Source organism: Girardinichthys multiradiatus, chromosome 5, assembly GCF_021462225.1.
Source record: "Girardinichthys multiradiatus isolate DD_20200921_A chromosome 5, DD_fGirMul_XY1, whole genome shotgun sequence".
NCBI lineage: Eukaryota > Metazoa > Chordata > Actinopteri > Cyprinodontiformes > Goodeidae > Girardinichthys > Girardinichthys multiradiatus.
In genome coordinates, this window is record NC_061798.1 from 42,505,205 (window position 1) to 42,529,583 (window position 24,379).

Below are 24,379 nucleotides of genomic sequence, written 5' to 3' on the forward strand. Positions count from 1 at the left end.
CTTTGATGGTTGACTTGCTAAAGGGAAACCTATCCGATAATGGAGCAGAGCAATGTAGTCCTAAAGCATAATAAATCAATCAATATCCTTTAGAGTTGACTGAGATAATTTTCTTTTTAACATACCTTTGGGTTTGCAACAAATGTTTCTATGTTTGCTGGTGCTGGAAGTTAAAATAAATGTGGATAAAATGCATGTAATTTATAGTACATTTAAAGTTACGTGACATTGATAGCAGCAGCCGAAGGAGTTACCTTCAGACACTGCTAGGATATTTTGGGATGTTTTCAGATGTTTTCCGGCATCAGATGCACGTCACTTGGGTTGAATTTGCATAGGATGAGTCCATTGAGCTTGTTTTTATTTGATATTTCTGTCAGACATTGAGGTGTGCACAACCTTCACCCTGCAGCCTCTCCCCTTAGGCACCAGGGATCAAATGCTTGCTTATCCTGATATCTCTAAAGAAGGCAACAATATCTTCTGTTTACATCCATTCCCCAGGAAGACATTGACTTTGGGTCCCAAATCTGATGTCTAAAAAAGTCACAAAGATATAGTGTGTTGCAAAAAAAGGCACATCCCTTGATCTTTAACTGATTTGAACAACCTATAATTAATAGGCTTTTGGTTTCAATAGTTGTTTTTTTTTTAAATAGAAATCTGAAAGGGGTGGTGCTCATTTGTATTAGGCCCCCTTTTCTGATACCTCATAATGAAAACCAGTGACACCAGGCAATGGATGAAATGACACCTAATTAGTAAAGAGTTCATCTTTGTGTAACTTATTCTCAGTATAAATCCAGCTGTTCTGTTAAGGTTTGTTAGAGAACATTAGAGAACAAACTGTTTCATAAAGATTGAGGAACACAGCAGACTCTTCAGGGATGAAATTAAGGAGAGGTTTAAAGCAGGGTTAACTTATAAAACTATATTACAAGCTTAAAAAATCAATAGGTGCTGTTCAATCCATCATCGGGAAATTGACATTTTATCATCAGCTAAATTCCAAGTCCAACTATGGCAAACCTGCCCGACATGATCGTACACCTAAACTGACAGACGGGACAAGGAGATCATTGACCCATAGTAACTCTGGAGGAGCTGCAAAGATCCACAGGTCAGGTGGGAGAATCTGCTTAAAGGACAACTGTCAGTCATGCCTCCAACACCCTGACCTTTATAGAAAACTGGCAAGAAGAAAGCCATTGTTGAAATAGCTAATAAGCTAATAAGAAGTCGGTTTAGCATTTTCCACAAACCATGTAGGGAACACAGCAAACGTGGATTTGAAACTTCAGATGAGACTAAAACTGAAATTTTTGTCCCACATGCAATATGTCATAAGTGGCTAAAAAAACTAACTGGACATCAGCTGGAAAATGCCATCCCCATGATGAAACATGGTGGTGGCATCATGCTGTGAGAATGTTTCAGCAGTGACAAACAAGCTTGTCAGAGTTAATGGAAAGATGGAGCTAAATACAACCTAGTGGAGACACAATAGACTTGTCGCTGCTATTGCTGTAAAAGGTGGGAGAGGGTGCCCAAGTCCAGTCCTGGAGAGCTACTATCCTGCAGATTTTAAATGCATCCCTTCCCCAACATTCCTGAATCAAATGACTGAATTCCCTCCTCAGCATTTAGTCATTGAGCTCTGCAGAGGCCTGCTAATGAGCCATTCATTGGTCTCAGGTGTGTTGGAGAAGGGATGCGTCTAAAAGTTGCAGCGTTGTCACACTCGAGGGATGGACATGGGCAACTACGCTCTAGAAAGTATTGACCCCGGGCTTAACCCTTTATTTGTAAAAAGAATTGAAAACAATTATATATACACAGCTTTGTGTTCATCTCATCAAATAAAGTTTCAGTAAAATACAAAGAAGTTTGCATTTGTAATGTGACAAAATGTGGAAAAGTTCGAGGGTTGTGAATTTTCTTGAAGGCATTGTAGATTTTTTACAACGGCACATTCTTTTCCATTAATAAATAAATTAAAAATTTAAAAAATTTCCCCTATTTGCTGTTTTTTTTTATTGCATTTCAGTTATATGTGTAGTGAGCATCCCTGTTTAAATTTTCACTGCAGTCATACAATACGGTCTACTTGTACCATGTTAAGAACTCTGTGTGGACTCTGAATAAACCTTACTAAACTAAATGATCTACACGAGATAGCTGGATTAAACCTTTCTTCTCATGTTTGTTCTTTTCTAATGCAGCTCCCGGTTCTGGAAGGTTTGCCTCAAGTAACTTTCTTACCCTTAGTGACAAAAATGCACACAATAACTCCACTTTTCAGGAAACATTGGTAAAATTCTGGTACACACTGATCCATACGAGCCAACAGTGAAACTTTGATGAACACCTGTGCTGCACAATAACAGTCTGTTTCTGTTTGTTTGTTAATTTCTCCCCATGTCCTTCCCTTCAGCCGCAGGAGCTGACAGATATTTTGGAGATCAGTAACATGGTGTTCACCAGCCTCTTCAGTCTGGAGATGCTGCTGAAGGTGCTGGCTCTCGGGATCTTTGGCTACATCAAGAACCCTTACAATGGCTTTGACAGCATCATTGTCATAATCAGGTGGGGGAAAGTATTTGTCCGTGTGTTTGCAGGGAAATGGAAATTCTGTCATTAAATCCCTGCCTTGTTATTGGAAAATCCTTTTGATCCTTGCTGCACAGCTTCACAGCTGCTGTCACAGTGATGCTGACTGAGGTGGCTCAGCCAAATGGCTGTAAACAAAGTCCAGAGGGTCTGTGTTCACTCCATTATGTAGTACTAGAAGCTAAATAATGAATCTGTGTTTGAAGCCTTTACTTGTTTACTGCGTCCTTCACGCTGCTCCCTCTTCCTTTAATGATTGGTGGACCGTAAATTCAGTTTTTCAGTCACCATATGCCACATGGAAAATAATTTACTTATTTTCCCCTAATGAAGAGATTTTTTGAGTGTGTGTTTGCCAGTGGTAGATATTCCAGTGTGAATTGTGTATTTCAGTGTGTGGGAGATTGTAGGCGAGGCTGAGGGAGGCCTGTCGGTGCTTCGTACCTTTCGCCTGCTGAGAGTTTTGAAGCTGGTGCGCTTTCTTCCTGCTCTGAGGAGGCAGCTGGTGGTGCTCATGAAGACCATGGACAATGTGGCCACATTCTGCATGCTGCTAATGCTCTTCATTTTCATATTCAGGTATTTTAAAGGCTTGTTACCTTTATTTATACAGATTTTTACTTTCAGTTATGATTCTATTCAATGTGTTTAATAGCAAACATTATATTGAGTCATGGCTGGGTATGCATCTAAACACTTAGGAGTCAGAGGTACTTTCTATGGAGAAAACAAAGTGCGCAGTTTATGGCAGCAGTGGCTTCATCTAAGAAATTAACATTGTTTACAACAGAGGTACAGAGCCAGTACTTTCCATGGAGAAAGAAAAACAAATAAAGTACACAGAGTTAGTATAAGCAATAGCTTCCTCAGTGGCATTAACCAAGAAAAAGAGACAGCTAAACGCAGAGCCCGGGGTACTTTCTATGGAATATAAATATAAGGAGTGGACAGAGTTGATGGCCGCAATAGCTTTGTCAGTGGCTTCATTTGAGAAAGAAACATAGCTAAACAGGATCACTATGTCAGGGGTACTTTCTATAAGGAAAAAAAAAACATGACAGCAATAGCTCCACTCTTTCACATAAAATTATGTTGGCAGTACCTTATTGTACATGTTACACATGAAATTACTTTGTAATGCAGGTGATTTCTTGTCTGTTTGCGTTTTGCAGCATTTTGGGGATGCATCTGTTTGGCTGTAAGTTTGGCTTGCATCAAGAAAGCGGAGAGACTTTGGCAGACAGGAAAAACTTTGATTCTCTGCTGTGGGCGATTGTTACCGTGTTTCAGGTGAGACGGACACTTCATCTTTCACACGCAGACAGAGAACAAACACAATGACTGTATATGATTTAGAGGATTTTAATCACAGTGTTTTTAGGAAGTTTTCAGACGGTTTTAAATGTTTCATAAATTGTTAAATATAATATTTATAAAAAGAAACCAAATACTCCACAATAAGCAAAAATAACAAAATTCTGTCAGTTGTAGTTTATGTTATCAAAATTGAGAGCCCATGGTAGCATAAATTCTCCTGCTTCCATGACCTTTAGAAAAACAATATGCCGCCAAAACTAATATTAACATAAAAGGAAAGTATTTAAAAAAAATGCAGATTAAAGCTGGATTACCTCATGTTAATATTAAAAATTTAAATTAACACTTCTAAAAAAAACTTGTCCAGTATCACTTGTCCATGATTTATTTGAAAAGGACTTCCAAAAATAAGTGTTGTAATTTTATCAGGTGGTGTAATCAACATATCTTTGTCTCTGCCATCAAATTTGTCACCCGTTCTGTTTGATCTTGATTTTTTAAAATCTTTTCACAAATGCTGCATAAATATATAAATTTTTTTATGCTGTTATTTACAATATATTTAAAGATATTTTTTTACTCATCTTCGTCCTTGTCTCTAGTTTCTTGCCTAAAACAATTCAAGCCAGGACTTAGATATCTTTTGGCCATTTCTATGTATTTTATGAAAGGACCGAGGCAGCAAAAGGAGTTGAACTGAACGTTCTTAAACCTCTGAGCCTCCCAGCGTAATAGTAGCAATAATGGCCGACTTATGTAAGGGTTAGCAGGCTTTGGGGCGCTAAGGTGGGATGTAGCAACGATTGACAATGAGAGTTAAGGCAAAAACAGTATGTGTGGCACGTAATTTGATGCTCATTATCTGACTGGTGTTTTTGAAGAGCACCGTGATGGAGTAGATCATTTGACTTCTGCCATGGTAGTTAGCAGTCAATAGCCAGACATTTGGCATAGGTTGTTAAAAATAAAAACCTATAGAGCACAGATTCAGGGGAAAATTACAGACATCACCCCCACAGGTGATGCTCTACAGCTCCTTTTGGGGATCCCAAACCATTCTCAAGCCAGAAGGTATATATACTGTACAGTCCATTGTAAAGGTGCTGGGTCTGCCTCAGGGTGTTTTCCTATTGGTAATATTTTCTGACGTGTCACATACCTCAGATAGGTTTCACCCATTAGAACAGGAGATGCTTGACATACATTTTATCCATCTTCCTATTTAAATCCACGCCTCCTGAGGTTCCTCAATGCCAACTTCATTTATTAAAGCTCACATCTGTGTGGGTCATGGCTGCTCCATTAGGGATTTATGAGCTTCCAGAACTAACTAAAGGGGTTTCATTGTAGCTCTATGATCGAGCTGTTTTGTGAAAGAGACTTCTGTGTTGCTTGCACTTAGAAATTTAAGCTCACTCTGTGGGGTCTTTAATTTAACTGAACATTATAGGTGTTGGGACAATGGGAGGAAACTATATATGGAAAAATCCCATGAAGCCACAGAAGAACAAGCAAACTACATGAAAACATCTCAGAAGAGATTTTTATCCAGGATTTTTTGCTGTGAAATGTTATAAGGAATGGAATGTAACAAGTCCCCACAAAGATTGGAGTAGACTACCTGCTTGTCTGATCAGCACAATAAGATATTAACAAGACGAAATGATCAAGGGTCAATTATATACATTTCTATAGTTTGCTAAAGCTGTACAGGGAACGTTCTTGCAGAGCGCACACAATTGTCTTGGGGTGAGTCTCCAAGCTCTTCCTCCAAGCTGTAGAACTGTAGAAACTGGTGGTTGCACTCTAGCCTAAGTCCTTGCTGATCATAGCTGACCCTTTGCTCAACATACATTATTTGACATCCAAGGCTGTTTGAGTTGAGCAGCCCTTAAAGTCACACAAACAATGTTTATCAAAATTAGGATTTTAGTTTTAGTAAAATTTTAATTAACAACAAAGACAGTAATAAATAAAGGCATCAAAAGCACGAGGAGAAAATAGTTATTATCTAGGTATGGTTGAAAGTGAAGGTTTGTCCTACACATCTGCTCACAGATGCTGCACTGTTATGGTTAACGTGATTTGTTGAACCATCTTTATGCATCTCAGGTAATTATTGCCCTGTCAAATTCAAAGATAACAAAAATGATCAACTCAAAACAAAACGCTGCAGTTAACCTGAATAAATGCAAAAAGTAGCTTTTTTTAACCTTCTGGGTGAATCAATGATTTGCTCTTTTTTCAATCTTTGTTTGGCAAGTTCAGGACGGTTTCATATTATCCGTTTGTGGATATTGCTCTCAGCGTTGTAAGTGACTTATACTTTATTTATATACAGAAGAAAACAATAAATACATTGAATTATTTAATTAAAAGCAATTGTCTGTGGAGTCCTGAAGCATTGTAAATCTCTTCCAGGGTGATATGTCTCAGCTATTTTGTTCTTATCTGTTTTTGAATTTCTTTAGAGCAACACATCATGTTGCTTTTTGAGTTATTTTAGCCTACTTCATGTTGTCAGACAGGTTATATTTAAGTGGTATCTTGATTGTACAGGTCAGACAGTTATCAGGCCTGGGGTGGCCAGTGAAATAAAAAATATATAGATAATCACAATTAATTCATTAATTTTAACAAGGAAGGTAATTTTATTTCAACATTGGGCCAAATTAGTTTGGATGTTTTTTTTTCTCTTAATACATGAACTTATAATTTGAAAACTGCTTTTTGTTCTTACTCAGGTTATTTCATACAGAAATTTGTTTGATGATCTGAAACATTAGAGGTGGGACAAAGAAACAAAAATAGAAGAAATATGTTAGGGAGCAAATACTTTAACCAGCACTCTATGAACTGCAGTTGTAATTTTACAGTTAACAAGAATAAGATTCAAACTGCATCTGCTAATTGCCTTCTCTGTTATTTCATCTGCCCCAGTTAGGGAGCAGTCACGCTCATTTTTTTCTTAGCAAAATATAAAAAACCTCCCGGTGGGCAGGTAAAATTGCTTTACAATCAGAAAGGGGAGAAGCAGCAGTAAAACACACCCTTCATAGGAGATTATTCCAACACTTATGAGAAATTATTATTGTTCAAATGAGAAGAAGAATGCAAATATTTCCACGTTTAAACCCCCTGATTGCAAATTAGGCTGGGTTTGAAGTAATTTAATGTTTTGTGCTTTTTCTTACCCTTACAGTTTGACTTCTAAAACTTCTCCTCTAATCTGCAGATTCTCACTCAGGAGGACTGGAACGCTGTGCTTTACAACGGGATGGCCTCCACCTCTCCGCTGGCTGCCCTCTACTTCGTGGCCCTCATGACATTTGGGAACTACGTCCTCTTCAACCTGCTTGTTGCCATTTTAGTTGAGGGCTTTCAGGCTGAAGTAAGGGCAAACATGCAGCTTTTATTTGAGCTACTTAGAGGAAATGAGCCTAATTGCGCTCTGTTGTGCTGATGATACCAAAGCTTCCTACTGGAAAATAATCTCCTCTCCCTTTTTCATCACTCTTTCCTCTCTCTCATCCCTCTCCCTCTGTCTATCTGTCTTTCTTACCGACACGCATGCACACTCACAATACTCTCCTGGGTAGAAAACCATTTGATATTGCTTGTCGTTTACAGCTGGTGCGCTTTTGTTGTTTAGTTTCCATCTTTTATCTCCATCATCAGAGAACACTTGTCATCATGGACACAGGCACCCTGTCCACAAGAACACACCCACACACACACACACACACACACACACACACACACACACACACACACACACACACACACACACAGACTTATAGATACCCTTTGCCACAGCCGTCTGCCTCAATCTTTCTGGCATGAATTTTAATTAAATTCAGTAAAGCTTTATTGGCGTGACTACAGGAGATCGCTGGCAGAGCAATGCATATAACTCATCTAGGGGAAATTGGAGGTTCCCTTCTTTTCCCGTTTTTTGATTCTTAATCCTTTCCTCCTGACATCCTCATGTCTTAAAACACTCAGCTGTGTGTGCAACAAAGGATGGTGATGATGATGACGATAAAGATTGTGACGATAGGGGGTCGTCCTGGTGGGCGGTTGTCCCTGTGTGTCTGTGTTTCAGGGTGATGCCAACAAATCCGAGGCTGATGACGAGAGGCAGTCGCTCGGCTATCAGGATGAGGAGAAGCTCAGAGAGCTCTATGCTGCTGGTAAAAGATGGGTTTTACTTTTGAAGTTTTGTCTGAACCTAGATTTACAAGTATTACATAACCTGTCCTTCCTGTTTGCAGACCAACATCCTGGCGGTGCAATCACATTGCATAGTTACATTATACTACATGATGTTGCATAAAATAGATTATTTTTCTATTAAAATGGAGAAGCAGCCTGGGTATTCTCATGAGTTTTGGTGGATTCTTCACTCATGTATATTTGTGGGTATCTAAAACAGCTACATGCTTCACCTTGCCACAGTCTGCAGATATCCATCCAGTCCACTATTGTCTTTACCCACTTGTCCATGTAGGGTTGTGGGGGGCTGGTGCCTACCTCATACGATCAATGGGCAAAAGGTGGGGTACACCCTGGACAGATCGCCAGTCCATTACAGGGCATCTGCAGATAGTAAACCAGATTTCTATGTTATTTTTTCTTTTCTTCAAGAGGTATTTTTTTTTCTCAATTATCTATACCTCTTTTAAACCAGGAGGCCTAATTAAGAGGGAGACCTGACCAAGGTAACTAAAGGTAAATAAATTAAAACTATATAAAACTACAAACAAATGCTATAAGCATAAGTAGAAAGAGCAAATAGATTTAATGGAAAAAGCAAAGAATAACCAGAATTTTTCATTTAAGACACAACTAAATGTAATTTAAAACCTAGTGTTGAAAATGGAAAGGCCTGTTTAAGACATTTTGAACTTTTAATAGCTTTTAAGGCCTTGCAGAAACCCTACTTACAAGAGCAGAGTCTTTTTCTCTTTGTGACAGCGTCCACACCGAAGAGTGATGCTGCCAGTGCGACCTGCTTAGCATGGTGCGTTCACTAATAAGAAAAATATAAGGCTTTTAAGTGTCGGACCTAACAGTCAGATTAGAACAAATCAAGCTGAAAATTGGTCAAATAAGACAATGGAAAGAAAGATACAATTTTGAAACAGTTCAGACTTTCATGTTTTACATTGCAACAAAATTACCCGACACTCTAAAATCCTGGCATGTTTCCTCTTTAATTGTGAAGTCTAACTGTTCCTGGGAGCAAACTAATATTTTTTTGTGGGAAAAACGCAATGCAAATAATGAACAGAACCACAAAACTAAAGTATCGTGCAAAATTATACTTCAAGGTATTTTATTGAGATTTTGTGTGATGGACCAAAATAAAAAGCAATTTTTATTTTTACAAATTAAAATATGAAAAGTACTATGTGCATATGTATATGCATCTGGGTCAGTACCTTGTAGAACCACATTTTGATGCAATATGTCTACCAGTTTTAATTCTTGACACAGATTAACATTTTAATTTAGGTTTGGACCTTGACTACACCATTCTGACACATAAATATGCTTTGATCAAAACCATTCCAACTAGGCTCTGACTGTATTTTTAGGTTAATTCACATCTCCTATGTGAACCTCCTTCAGACTACCAAAACTAAAGCAGTCTCCATCTTTACAACTGTGCACTGTGCGCAAGACATGTTCATAATTAACAGAAAATAAAAACTTTGATAGGTTTATAACTACATAATTAGAATAAACACTGCAAATATCATCTTATTGTTATAAAATTCAATTCATGTTTTTCTGTGAGAAACAAAGACTGATCTGGGTACAAATATTAATTTACAGAGATGTGACCTGTATTCTCTGTGTTTTTATGTGTGTGGATAATTAGTACTTCTTTAGTCATGCATCCAGTTCTGTGGATTTTTAGATGCGCTTGTCACCCTTTTCTCTGTTTCCTCCCCCTGTGTGGACGCAGAACTCAAGATCCAGGCCATGATGCTGAGCCCCAATGGTCTACTGAACCCCAAGGCCTCAATGCCTCACCCTGCTCCTCCTCCGCTGCCCGTCATCACACACACCGCAGCCACGCCCACGATAAACTCCAGCCAGCCCCGCCGGCCCAGTGGAGTTTCCATGGAGGTCAACAGCTTGGACCAGAGATCGCTGGTGAGGCTGGACAGGGCATCGTTTCATATTTCTATAAAACAGCACAGGTTTACTGAAGCTGGAAAACAGAAACTCTACTTTTAAAAATGTAAATAAAGCTCTATTTTTAAACCCCACAATGAATTTATTGACACTGAGGAAAAAATAAGACCATGAATTTCAGATTCTGTTTGTTTTTCTTTAAAACTGCTATAGTTTGAATTCTGGAGCCGCTTGAATCCAATTCTGTCCTCATTTGCCAAACCAAATATTTTAAAACTAGCCGATGTTTTTCTGCTGGCTTGTTACTACCAACAACGGTTGATTTATTGAGTCATGAATCCCTTTAGAGAATGAAAACACACGAAGTACTGCTGCGTTAAATACCAGTTTTAATTGATAGTGCCTTGGGTGAGGCCATGCATATGCCTTCCTATAAGTTGAAAAAAATCTTTGCTTCAGTTTTCTTTTTCAGTTTACAGAAACATGAGCAAACATAAAGACTGAGCCCATCCTGAGCTACAATAAATTGCAAAGTTCAATTTGTTTCCATCGTTGTGTTTTCTGCACTTCTATGGGCTGGTTGTCACTTGCTCAAATAGAAGAAATTATTTTTTACATATACTATACTTTATGTCTGTTTAAATGGGTACAAAAAAACAATAGAGTGTATCATTCTTTACACTTTCGGTTGAGAATCAAAAGCCCAAAAAATTACTGTATCTGATATCAAAGGAAGAAATGTGTTGTTGTTTTTTTTTCGTTTAAAGTTTTGACTTAGATCAAATATACGAAATGGAAAACTAGGCCACACGACAGGATTTGATTTCGTTATTTCAATCGTAACATGACCCAGAATTTACTGTCTTTCAGTGAATACATCTACGATCGATCAGCCAGAAAACGTAATATATCAGTTCTGCTAAAAACTCTCTCTATCACTGAGTTTGATCAATGCTTATTTTTTCTTCATATCATGTCGAGCACAGGAATGTCTGACGGTCATTTCAGAGAACTGCATGTGGTTATAAAGCTACACAGAAATCCTGGTTCAATATGTGCCGCTGTTTAAAAGTAAATAGTAAATGGGCTGAATTTATAAAATGCTTTTCTAGTCACACGTGATCACTCAAAGTGCTTTACACTAGAGCCACATTCACCCAATCACACTCAGGAATGAGCACACATTCTTAAACCAACAAGCAGATCAGTAGGCAGCTTGGGGTTAAGTGCCTTGCCCAAGTGCACATCGGCATTTGGCAGGAAGAAGCTGGACTCAAACCCACAAGTTTTGATTACAAGATGACTATGAGCCACGTTGCGTTCATTACGTTGTTGATACTCTTGGATCATCAAACACAATTTTTTTAAACTTTATTTAGCAGTGAACATTTTCTTGAAAATAATTTTTTTAAATTAAAAATAGTACTTGTTTATTTTGATTTTATTATGTTTTACAACGTCAAAGAGTGGCTAGTATAGAATTGACTGTAGATTTGGTTTTAAATAATTAAGGATAATCAGGTATAGCCACTACCTTGGTTAATTATTCAGCAATAAAACAACCTGAAAATGGTCAAGGTTGTTATTTAGATATTCTTGAAAAAGACTGCGCTGATATTTGAAGTTCAGCTGTTGGGATATTACCTCTCCTTACAGGGAATGGTGCCTACATGTCTGCTGCTGTGCAGCATTTTAGGCTGGTTGAAAGCTACTACAGGTTTGTTTTTCAATTTCAAATACTTGATCTGATCCTGAAACTGAAAATATGAAAACTAAACTTTTTTATTAGTTTTCTTTTATGTCAAACAAACAAAAAAACCAAGATAACAATCCCTTTTGACTTTTTTTTTTTTATCTCTGCCAGGTGGCTGAAAAGTGAAAAAATAAATGACACATGTATTTAGAACAATGCACACAGCAGGAAAACCTGCTACATTAATGTTAAATCCTGTGATGATGAAATTAGTTATTATCAACCAACATTTTCCCTGCTCTTATTTTTGATGCTGTTCAGACCAGATTTGGTGACTTGGGTATTTGACTTGAATACTACTCTCACTTCAGAGACACAAAACAAGACTTGAGACTTGAATTAGATTTGTGGTCTGAGACTGGAGTCTCATCGATAATATTTATCTCATGCGATCAATAGTAACAGTCAGCCGGTACGTGAGCTAGAAACCGCAGCAGACAGCAAATGCGCACTGTACAGCTCTGCTCATATAAATGTGAGATTATGAATGATGATGAAAACTTTTCTGTTACTCAAGTTAAGTGGTTGAGTGTTTTATTATCAAACAATTGTGTTTGTTGGTTTTAAATCATAATTGCAACAGATAATATAGTTCCTATGACCATCTATTGCTACCTTTAATAGCTTTTTTTTAAGTCTTTGTGGTAGCTGTGAATTAAGTACTTTATTTTCTCACTTGGTAATCCTCTCCATTCTTCTTGGCAAAAAGCCTTCAGTTCCTAAAATCTTCTGCTATCTTACATGATTGTTTGAGATCTCTCCAAAGTGCCTCAATGATTCTGAGGTCAAGAGACAGAGATGGGCGCTCCAAAACCTTCCGTTTTTCTGCTTTAGTCAGTGACCAGTTGACTGGACCTGGTGTTTAAGATACTGTCATGTTGAAACATCCAATTAGGTACCAAGCACAGCTTCCAGGCTGATTCATCTTCTATATTTTCTGATAACTTGATGAATTCATTTTCCCATTTATTTTGACTAACTGCCCTGTTCCTTTGTTGCTCAAACATCATCAAATAATTAGTAACACTTTTTACAGTAGGTGCTACATTCTTTTTATTCTAGGCCTTGTCGACTCCTCTTCAACTGTGTCACTGATGGTTGACGCCATAAAGTAAAATTTTGGTACCACTCCAAACAAATTTGTCCCCGAGGTTTTAGGTCTTTTCTCTGTGCTTCTTTGGCGTACTTTAAGCTAGCTGCTTAGCGCATTAATGGATAGTTTCTGTTGCCATTATGGTTTAAAAAGACAAAACACAATTCTTTAATTAAAAACAGCTTCACCCAACCACTAACTATGAGTGACAGAAAGGTTTTTGGTAAATTCTTTAGACACAGTTGTGTGTATATATATATATATATATATATATATATAAACCCATCCCAGTGGATCGTGTGCTGACATGTAAAGATGGCTATTTAGCAGCAGCATACAGAGAAGAGGGATGTAGATGGCAAAAACCATGTGTTTTCCCACCCATTCCTCATTTCAGTTAAGAACTAGATGAGGAAAGACCTTCAGAACACCTAGAGAACAACAGATCAAGGTAATTTAAAAATATTTCAACACGTTTGGCTCTTTAGAATCAAATAAAAATAAATTAGGGATGATCTGAATTTTTGGAATAATCTGAATTAAAATGCTAAGAAAGCTATCTTATGTTTGACTCTACTGATCAGTCAGAAATCCTACAAGCTTTTTTCCTGTCCCTGCAGTCTTTGTGGGACAGTGGTCCTGAGAGCCGTCGCTCTAGCTGGACGAGCATCAGTCGAGCACCAAGCCTGCACAGGAGAAGTCAGTCAGGGGAGATGGAGTCCCTCCTGTCCGATATGCACACATGCTCCACTCCCAGCAGCAAGGAGCAGTCTCTGGACCAGTCAGACCACCTACAGGTTCCCATGCTGCTCTCCCCAGACTGCAACGGCACCACCTTTCACCTCCCGGAGCTCAGCAACGAGGATGCCACGTCATGTTACCATACTGATAATGAAGAGGAAGAGACTGAAGAGGTGAAAGAAAAAAAAAAGTAATATTGACATAAAATTGTGTCCTGAGGCGTGTGGAGATTTTTTGCAGCCATATTTGAGTTATTAACATTTATTTAGAGCATAAACATTGTTAACGAAATTGTACTATAAACAGCATATAAATAATGTTCCTGGTAATGGTGCATTCAAGCATGCAGCTCTTCTGTGTTTAATATGGGTATGTATGTGTGTGTTTTTTACAGAGTTTATGTAAGAGGCTGAAGAAGATGCTGGAGCCATATGAGCCTCAGTGGTGCAGAGAGCATGAAGAGTGGTCGTTGTATCTGTTTGCTCCACATAATGAGTAAATGAACTAAAAACAAATTTGAAAAAATGAAATAACCCCCCCCCCCCCCACACACACACTCACACTCACATACTCACATAAACAGACATGCCGCCTCGTGCTTGGTCTGGGTGGTTTAAACCCCAGCAAGTGTAAAACTTCACGCTGAACATGTGAATCTTGCAGCTAAAGCTTAGTAATGCAATTTTCACTTTTTTCAATTAAAGGTGGCAAAAGTGTGACCATACACCTGGTATGACAGAAGTGAGCCTTGTGTTTTACGTAAAGCCTTGAGATGTAAGTGATGATGATTTTTTTCTTCTGACTGTGTCTCTCTTTAGGCTCAGGCTGTGGTGTCAGAAGGTCATAAGTCACAAGATGTTCGATCACGTTGTCCTGCTTTTCATTTTTCTGAACTGCATCACCATAGCGCTGGAGAGGCCTGATATACATCCTAAGAGCTTGGTAGTAAACACATGCAGATACACATTTGTACAATTACATGTGAGTAATGTCAAAGGAACAACATATTTAAACTCAAAGTTTGACCTGCAATTATGGCTATGACTTATCTACAGTTTATAGCAGCAGTTTATATGATGGAGATGAATGTCATATTGATTTGGGCATTTGAATTGTTCTTTTTTTAAGGTGGAATCAACCCCAGAATTGGATCTAATAGTTTAAAATTATTGTGAAAGGGTCTAATTTATACATTTGGATAAATGTTCTTTATGAAGATGCACTTGAATCACAAACATTCTTTTGTCCATCAACCAGCTTTTTGTATATTTCAGGCTGGATAGTTGATCATTCTTCTTATCCGAGTTAAGAAGCTTAATGTAAGCATTTTGATGTGATTTGAGGACATTTCCTTTAGGAAACAACTGACTGTATCTAAGTTTTAACCATCTTATACAAGCTGTCACCCTCAGATGAAAGAAAATGGTTAGGATGTTCAAGGAAAACTCAAGAACAACTAAAGATCAAGCGTATTATAAACTGGAAAATCATGGAAGACCACTGTTACTGTCCAAGGTGAAGCAAGTTTAACATCATTGCAGATTGTGAGGGTTCCTGCTCCAAACACATTGCCGAATGTTGTTTGGAGTTTTAAGGTGAGGCTTTTTAACCTTATAACATTGTACCAGCTGTGGCAAGCATGGTGGCAGTAGCATTATGCTGTGGGGCAATTTTACTACCAGTGGTACTGATCCATTGCGCCGTGGAGACAAAATAAGGAAGAGCTTCACCTTAAATAGCTTGAACTTGGAAACAGTTAGGTCATTCAACAGGGCAATGCTCTTGAACACACATCAAAACTGTTTTTGAAATAAATAAATCAGGCTAATAATAAGCTTCTTCTATTGAGCTCCAACATCAACCCTACTACAATGTATAAACTCTGCTTAAAAACCGAAAATGTGGCAGGAAACCATCTGGTATAAACATACTCTACAATGTCTAAAATGAAGGGAGGAAAACATCCAGCCAGAATTATGCCAGAAGCTCTTTGAAGGCTACAAAAGTATCTAGTTTTTCCTTAAACCTTCTAAGGGACAGTAAACTAAGTGTTATGGGACGTGTATGTATCTATTTTAGCTTGTTTGTATAGTTTGGACCCTGTGGGCATAAGGGAAAATTCACAACAATTTCAAACTTGTGCATCCAAGTTTGTTTTTAAAATCACAGACAAAGTAGCACATTATTGCCATCTGTTGGACTGGAGTAAAACTGCTAGCATTTTAATCAAATACTGTGGTGCCTAAAATACAGTGTAAAGTATGAATATGAGAATATGAGTGAGCGTATGGCAGTGGCTTTATGCACTCTTACACAAAAAAGTGTGTTTAACCTTTAAATGTCTGGAAACACAGTAACCGGGATCTGGTGATGTTTAGGCGCTGTTTATTAAAGAACTACAACACACAAAAACAAAACGCTCAATGCATCCTCATACAAACAAAACCCAAATTATTCTGCTCTTTTCTAAAGTTATGTAACGAGTGACTCTGTTGTGGCAGGTTTTTGATATATTAATCAGCCCTTATTGCCCACACAGTTTTGTGGTGCACTATGGACTATCCAGGGATTATTATGGCTCTTCAAAGCAACACACATCAAAGTGGAAATCCTCTAGACTTCGATTAGAGTGTTTGTACACACTTTCATTTACCAGTTTGTGGTGCAATGCCTGCACTCTAGAGATATGTGGATCAATCCAAATATTGATCGTACCAATTCCAGTATTGGTACAAGCATTGATCGATACTAAAGTAATGGTATTGATATACTTCTAGTTGTTCATCTCTATGTCCAGTGTGCTGCTCCAACCATCTCACATCTCTTCTGCACACTTTGCTTCTCGTCCTCCTCTGTGACACTGTGTTAAGTTGTAATTCATAGGGATGGGTTTTACCACCTTTTACACCATCTTTAGTTAAACATATAAAACAAGTGGATGCATAGGAAGGCTATATGCAACTGTAGAAAAAACACCAATTTGTATAAACATATAAAAGGACAAGAAAAAAAATATTCTAACCTGTATGCGAAACAGAAAGAGGAGAAAAAATCTCAGACTCCTCAGCACTGAGATTGGGTTTATTGAAATAGTCTTTTCAGAGATTCGCACAATATCAGTAGCTTTTTTTCTGTGAAAGTAAAGCTTTAGAACTGTTCTTGTCAACATAAGACTGCTCACTCCTGTATGATGGCATACATACTTGGGGAAAAAAATCTTTTTTTCTAAAATTAGGAAATCTTGTTTTTTATTTACTTAAAAACCTTGACAAATCCATTTAGTGGTCTTAAAAATGTGTTTGGTACTGAACTTATTTATTGAAGTACATGAGCTAATTTTCTTTATATTGTATTTAGAAACACATTTACAGTTTCTCACACCCCTGTGTTAGTAGTGTGGCTTCTAGTTTTATTTTAATCTAAAAAACTTTAAGCATGTCTCATGAAATGCTGTAATTTTATCGTTTGGGCTTGAAAAAGTTTTACACTGCCTTTTGCCACATTTTGGAGGAATATTGCGTAAAGTGTAAATGTATCTGTGAGGAGTTTGCAAGGTCATGTTCAGTATTTGCAAATGTGCTCTACATGCAGAAGTTAAGTTAGGTAGACATATTTAAATTGTCCTTAGCTGTGAGTGATGTGCATTGTTGCTTGTCTCTGTCTTACTGACCTGTTCAGGGTACAAGTCAAATATCTTCCTTTGACATCTGGAAATAGGCACCACCCGTCCTTCTGTGACCCAGGATTAGGTGGCAATAGAAAATGAATCGATGGGTGGGTAAACAGATGTTTAAAAGAGAAATCAGAGGCCTATTGATGCTTTTCTTCCTTTAAGCTGCACCCCCAGGGCTCTGTCTTAGGTGTAAGAACAGAGCCCTGGGGGTACAGAGCAGGTTAAATTTTCTAAAGAAAAACGAATGACAAAAGCTTCAGGGCTTTATTTGAAATATCCTTCAGTATAGGACACACTTCACTGTCCCTCACAGAAGAAAAAGCGATAATGTCCACGATGCAGTGTGAAAGTCAGTAGCCTTCAAAGCCATGTTCAGTTGTTTTAATGCGGCTCAAACTAATACTGTTTGAGTGTGGAAAAATTATATTTCATTTATGCAACCTTCATTACACTATTGCGTTTTGTAATTCAGTCTTACTTGTTAACAGGATATCCATGAATTTTGGTACACATCATACAAGAAACAGCAGAATACTGCTGTTTCACCACTATGTGGCCAAATTAATGTGGCTGTTTTCTTTAGCATCACATTTATCATCCCTGATATTTTTTCTGCCTTTTCTTTGTTTTGTTTTTAATTGAGATCAGGCACAATTGTTTAGGAAAAGACATGGATGTAATTCTTTTTGGCTATTAGACTGTTTCCTTTAAATAATGCTTTCCAGACTGCTCGTGGAGCTGTGTTTTATAAATAAGTGATGGCAGATTAAAGTTATTTTAACAAGTTAAAATATGGCTAAAGCTAGCTGCTATTGAAGCTATCTGCTAGTCAAGCTAGCTGCTGCTAAGCTAGGTGCTATTTAAGCTAGCTGCTTCTAATGCTAGTTAAGTACACCTCACTGCAGCAAACAGAAAGGGGACAGACCACAAGACAGACCCATATCATATTTGGAAGTGGTACCATTGCTCTCCGGAAATGAAGGGGGCGCTGTTTCTTATACCAGCTGCGGTATGTCATTTTTAAAATCTGTTTTTTTAAATCTTTATTGATTCCGGCTGTTAAATCATAATAATAATAAACAACTTAGCCATGTTATCTCACTTTTGTAAATAAAATCTTACTGATTCCGGTCATAGTTAATACATTTACACCTAAACTATTGTAGGTAATTTACTTTGCTTGTATTCTTCATTTTTTTAAAGCAAGATTCTTATCCAATCATCAAACAAAACATTGTTAAGAAACGATATATTTACAACTACTGTAGTTTGTTGGTTTTACTCTTTATTTTATTACAGCCACAGACAACTTAACTTCACCATTTGCTGAGAAGTGGAGAAGTGTGAAACCGACACTATTTGTGTCAAAAGTAAATAACACTGTGCTGCACAGCAGAAGATCAACTGATCCAAAGCAAAGGGGAGATTTGTAAATGTACATAACATTTAAGGAACACAATTTGTAAACAAACAAAAAGACGAATGCACAATTCCAAAGGCTTATGTATTTCCCAAAAAACTATTGAAAACAATAAAAAAATGAACAAGAACGTGTGACAACTAAATTTAAAACATAAAGTGTATGTAGAAAAGCTATGGCTGGACGGTAATAGTCTTTTACTTTAGTTTAGACAACATACACTTGTTTTTAAAAATAAAAGTTAGGTCATTAAACAGCAAGTTAGACCATCAGAAATATTCTTCCTCTTGACATCTAAGAGTCAAACAGACTCTTGATACCTCTTACATCCTTAATCATCTTAGGGTGTATTTTACAATCAGCTCTTTGCCTTGTTTATTATTTGCTTTGACCTAACAATTAGTTTGTTTTGCTATCCTCTGTCCATGATTAATAGGTCGATATCACAGTTTTTTAATTCATTATGATGTTTCTTCTTATATTGTCTAGTATACCGCTTGATTTTCCATACTTTTTTCAATATACAAAATAGGACATCGCCTCTCGTTTTTAAGCTGTTTGAAATTTCCAGAAAAGGTTCAGAATTAATCTTTCTTTTAATTTAATTTGACTGATAAACTATGAAATAAATTTGGTTTTGAAAACCATTGAGACTGATTGGTTTATGACACAGAAGTCGTTTAAAGTGGTGGATAGTCACTACACAGGAATGGTGACGAGCGGCGCCTGTGGCCGAATTTAACCCATACTGGGAACAAGCTTGAGCTCTCAAGACAAGTCATTTCTTTTAGGTGCTGCTTCTTCTATTGAAAGCTTTACCACATGTTGAAGATAATAGGGGAAAAAAGACTAAAACTTTCAGTCTGCACAGGCAGCAGGATAATTGTTTGTAGCTAATGTAAGGTTAGTTTCAGACCAACGACTGCAATATGTGTTTTTTGTATGCTTTTGTTGCCAATACATCTGCTATGGCCTTTTTTCAGCTCATTATAGAACACGTTTTTTGTCCAGGATCAAAGCAAAAGCTACTGGGACACAACCTTTGAAATGACAAATGTGCTTCTTGCTTTGTGTTTGTAAACGCTCTCATACATGTTCCTGTGTGTGTGTTTGTGAAAGGAGCGAGTGTTTCTCAGCGTGTCCAATTACATCTTTACCGTCATCTTTGTGGGCGAGATGATGATCAAGGTAACCGTAACAGAACCCCTTTTCCTGCACAAGCATTTCACTCTAACTGCTTTCTTAATCTCTCTTGTAAAAAGAGGCAATTTGCCTCCCAGGTGTGGTCTAGAGGAGCTCTTCTGTCTCAGTTTGCAGCTCATATGTCTTTATTATTTAAGTAATTCAGTTGGATCTGTGTATGTCACAAGGTTGTAGCAATGGGCCTGTACTTTGGAGAAGGTGTGTACCTGCAGAGCAGCTGGAATGTCCTCGATGGTGTGCTGGTTTTTGTGTCCCTGGTGGACATCTTGGTTTCCATTGCATCAACGGGTGGTAATCGAATCCTGGGCATGCTGCGAGTCCTTCGCCTGCTTCGCACCCTGCGGCCGCTCAGGTAGGAGAAGGGGAAGTTTCCTCCTGTCTTTTCTTGTGTTTACTACATTGATATACTGAAGAAAATGTGTAACCCTCTTATAGGTGTCTTCTGTTTTTCTTTTTTTATCTTACTTAAATGTTTCGGATCATCAACACATTTAAACCAAACATGATAACCTCAGTAAATACAAAACAAAGTTTTCAAGTGATTATTTAATTTATTAGTGGAAAAAAGCTATTCAAACCAACCTGGCTCTATGTGAATAGGTTGTACCATCCTTGGTGGCAACAACTACCATAGATCACTTGAGATAACTGAGTGTGGAGGAGTTTTGGTCCATATCTTCTTTGCAGATTTGTTTTGATTTAGCCACACTGAATGGTTTTTAAATATGAGCTGCCTTTTTAAGGCCATACTGGATTTACCTACTTACTTTGACTAGACAACCCAAATACAACCCAAGTACACTTGAACTAAAGGTCATGAACTGATGGTCAGACATTTTTTCTCTGGGTTATGGTTTCATCAGTTACAGCATGTTGTTCAGCATGTTGTCCATGTTATTTTGGTAGGCCAGCCACTCATGAAAAGGTTCACCAGTGTTCCATGTGTGGATAATGGCTCTTATTGTGATTTGTTGGAGTCCACAGCCTTAGAAATTACTTTATGACCCTTTCCAGACTGCTAGATGTCACTGATTTTTCTTCCCAACTGTTCTTTCATTTCTTTAGGCCGGAGCATGATGTGTTGCTCTTTGAGATCTTTTAGCCAAGTTCATGTTGTCAGACAGGTTCTATGCAAGTTATTTCTTGATTCTACAATTCAAGGTGTAATCATGCATGGATGAGGCTAAGGAAAACTAGTAAATGTGGTTAATTAGTTAAATCATGATTAACAGGATAATTTTACATAAGGCTAGTGTTATGATTTGGGGTTTTTTGGTTTCTGGTTTTTTCTTATGTTTTTCACAGTTAAGGTTTTGACTCGTTCTTTTGTTTATTATTATTCTTCTTCTTAGATTTTGAATCATGCTTCTGTTTATTATTTTCCCATTTTTGCTTTTGTTTCATGTTTTTCTAGTTATAGTTCTATTAGTTTGTTTCCTTGGATTTGCGTTCTGTTCAAGCCATGTTTTGCTCCTGTCACGTTGTGTTCTCTATTAATCAACTTTATTCGGTTCACCTGCACCTAGTTAATCTGTCTTGCTTCACCTGGTTTACAATCCATATATACATTCCTGTTCAGTTGTTCTTCACGGAAACATTCTCATATCATCTCTTGTTTTTTGATCATGCCTGCTCGTTTGTTGTTTTGTTCCTGCCTCCTGTTGAGAGTGAGTTTTTTGTTATTAAATCTTTTGCACTTACCGTCATGCTGCCTTCTGGTCTGCATTTTGGGGTCCTATATCTTGCAAACCGTAACAGCTAGGTTAGTTTAAATAGCTTTTTTTCCTTTCTAAATTAAAACATCATCGGAAACTTGCTTTCTGTATTAACTCAGGTTATTTTTCTCTAACATTAGAATTTGTTTGACAATCTGAAACATTTCAAGGTGACAAGAAAAACTAAAGCAGAAGAAATCTGTAAGAGGGCAGATACTTCCACAGCACTGTAAACAAGTGTTGTTTTTGTCTAACTTAGGGTGATAAGTCGGGCTCCAGGTTTGAAACTGGTTGTCGAGACCCTCATCACATCTCTCAGACCGATTGGAAATATTGTTCTGATCTGCTGCGCATTTTTCATCGTGTTTGGAATCCTGGGAGTGCAGGTAAATACGTGGTTTTTCTTGTCCATCCTGTTACGGATAAAACCTCAAAATCACAATTTTCATCCGAAACATGGTGATGTTTTCTGCTGAAAGAAAGATACTGCTTTGAGGGGTTTAAAATAAATGAGCCAAAGCTCAGAAAGGCTTCAGGGAAAAAAAAGTGAGGCAGAAAATTGTAAAGAAAATGCAAATGAGTTGCTGATTATGCAAAAGAGTCCCTTGAAGTACCGTAATAATAATGACTCTACAGAGGGATTGTGCTGAGAATGTATTCTTTGAATTTGATTTTAACCAACATTAAGATTTTTATGTCAATAATTTTATAGAGCTTATTTTGTATTGTTCTTCAATGTAGGAACTTATCAGTCAGTTTTTCTGATAAAAATTGTATTATTTAAAACAAAATTTTCCAATGTTTCGTATATTTACAGGATGGTGTAAAAGTTTCAACTACCTCAATTTCCTTTTTCTTTGCTTCATGGCAGATATACTTCTTTGTTAACCCTTGAAGTGGACTTGATCAATAGTTTGATAAGTTTCTTGAATTTCTTGGATTTTGGCTACTTTGTCATTAAATTTCTTTCCAGTCTACGTACCTGATAATTAAGTGTGTGTGTTTAAAAGTTGTAAAGTAAAGTAAATGACAACTGACAACTAAAAAAGCTGTAGTGGTATGAGGAATGTGCACCATATCATTCCACAATCCTTCAGAACCTTCTTTACCAGTCATATCTCTGACATGTTATTTTCTGTCTGGCTTTATCAGTCTCCCATTATTATTGAGGAATCCAGACCCACTCTTCCTAACAACATTGCTTAGTTCTCTGAGGTTTTCAGACATTTGTTTATTCACAGACCTCTCAAGGTCCCACCACTGCTTTTTGATCAGGTAACTTGGGCACCTCAACACTTTGAATATTTTCTTTTCAGCCAGTCTGCTGTATATTTGTTGCTATGTTTGGTGTTATTGGACAGTTTCATAATTCAGTTTGGACCAAGCTTCAGCTGTCATACACATGGTCTCACATTTTTGACTTAATACCTTTGTATACAGAGTTCTTGGTGGACAAGACTTCAAGGTATCCAAGTCTTGTGACTGCGAAACAAGACCATTTCATCACCCTCCACCTCTGTGCTTGGCAGTATAGGGCTGTGTTTGGTTTACCTCAAGCATAGCACTGTGCTTTATAGTCAAACATCTCTAATTTGGTATCATCTGAGATTGTTTCAGAAGTCTTGTGGTTCATTCAAATGCACCTTTGCAAATCTGATTTGGGCTAGCTTGTTCTTCTTAGGAAGAACAGGCTTTCCCATGGGAACCCCTCCAAAAGAAAGCCATTTATTCTCATGAACTTTAACATTCAATATGCTGACTGTCTGAGGGTTGTAGAGTCTTTAGATGGAGCTCTCGGGTTTTTGGTCATTTGTCTGAGCATTGCTCAGTCAGACATTGGGGTGAACTTGCTAGGATATCCACTCCTAGGATTAGCAGCTGCTTTAAATATTTTCAATTTGTAAATCTTTCTCTATAAAATTATGGATTGAAATTGTTTGTAATTGCTCTTATAAACCATTGATGGGTTATATACACAATTGCTTTTCTAAGGTCATTGCTGATGTGCATGAAAACTTACAAGAGAACAGGAGAAAGTGCAATTTAAGGCAGCAGTGGTGTTGGTCCAGATGTTTTTACAATGGTGGATGTGGTGATGGACAGAGGTGACAGATCCCTTTTTTTTTTTAGAAAGAAACAGAGGAGGTTGGTAGCCTACGGAGACTTCAAAAGGAGAGAACCTGGCAGCAGATGAAATATGGGAATTGTATGCATACTCAATTCTGGGCAGGAACTTGGCCCAATCGGATGGGTTGATGGAGGTAACACATCTGAGGGAGGCTTTGAGTTCTTTGTTTATACGTTCAGTTTGGCCATTGGATTGTTGATGGAAATAAGATGTGAGGCTGACTTTAGCATTAAGAGCAGTGCAATCATTTCCAAATGCAAAAAATGAACTCTCAGTCAGAGAGGATCTCCTGGGGGAGTCCATGAAGGTGAAAGACATGTTTGATGAGGAGCAGAGCAGTTTGAAACAATGAGGGGAGATTCCTAAGAGGAATCAGATGGCAAGCTTTAGAAAAGACATCAATGACTGAGAATAGTGGTCATACCTTTGCATACGGGTAGTTCTGTGACGAAATAGATAGCAATGTGAGACCAAGGATGAGTGGATATAGCGAGAGGTTGGAGAAGTCCAGTTAGAGGTTTATTTCCGGTCTTCTTTCTGACACATATGGAACAGGTGAGGATGTATTTTCTGACATCT

At 37.7% G+C, this 24,379-nt stretch overlaps 1 protein-coding gene and 1 long non-coding RNA gene across 2 annotated transcripts in view; one reads left to right on the forward strand and one right to left on the reverse strand.

Moving 5' to 3' along the window:
• LOC124867794 (voltage-dependent T-type calcium channel subunit alpha-1G-like) overlaps positions 1 to 24,379 on the forward strand; it is a 107,841-nt gene that overhangs the window by 51,611 nt on the left and 31,851 nt on the right. The window contains exons 11-22 of the mRNA XM_047364397.1: positions 2,435 to 2,586; positions 3,004 to 3,189; positions 3,783 to 3,900; positions 7,163 to 7,318; positions 8,033 to 8,120; positions 9,902 to 10,092; positions 13,541 to 13,834; positions 14,056 to 14,156; positions 14,480 to 14,603; positions 19,874 to 19,942; positions 20,125 to 20,309; positions 21,932 to 22,058. Coding sequence (XP_047220353.1) covers positions 2,435 to 2,586; positions 3,004 to 3,189; positions 3,783 to 3,900; positions 7,163 to 7,318; positions 8,033 to 8,120; positions 9,902 to 10,092; positions 13,541 to 13,834; positions 14,056 to 14,156; positions 14,480 to 14,603; positions 19,874 to 19,942; positions 20,125 to 20,309; positions 21,932 to 22,058 — 1,791 coding nt within the window. The remainder of the gene's footprint in view (positions 1 to 2,434; positions 2,587 to 3,003; positions 3,190 to 3,782; positions 3,901 to 7,162; positions 7,319 to 8,032; positions 8,121 to 9,901; positions 10,093 to 13,540; positions 13,835 to 14,055; positions 14,157 to 14,479; positions 14,604 to 19,873; positions 19,943 to 20,124; positions 20,310 to 21,931; positions 22,059 to 24,379) is intronic.
• LOC124867795 lies at positions 7,798 to 9,954 on the reverse strand. The gene is made up of 4 exons (XR_007038149.1): positions 9,818 to 9,954; positions 8,875 to 8,959; positions 8,376 to 8,526; positions 7,798 to 8,114 (listed from the first exon to the last, which is right to left on the reverse strand). It is a non-coding gene; the product is annotated as an uncharacterized LOC124867795 (long non-coding RNA).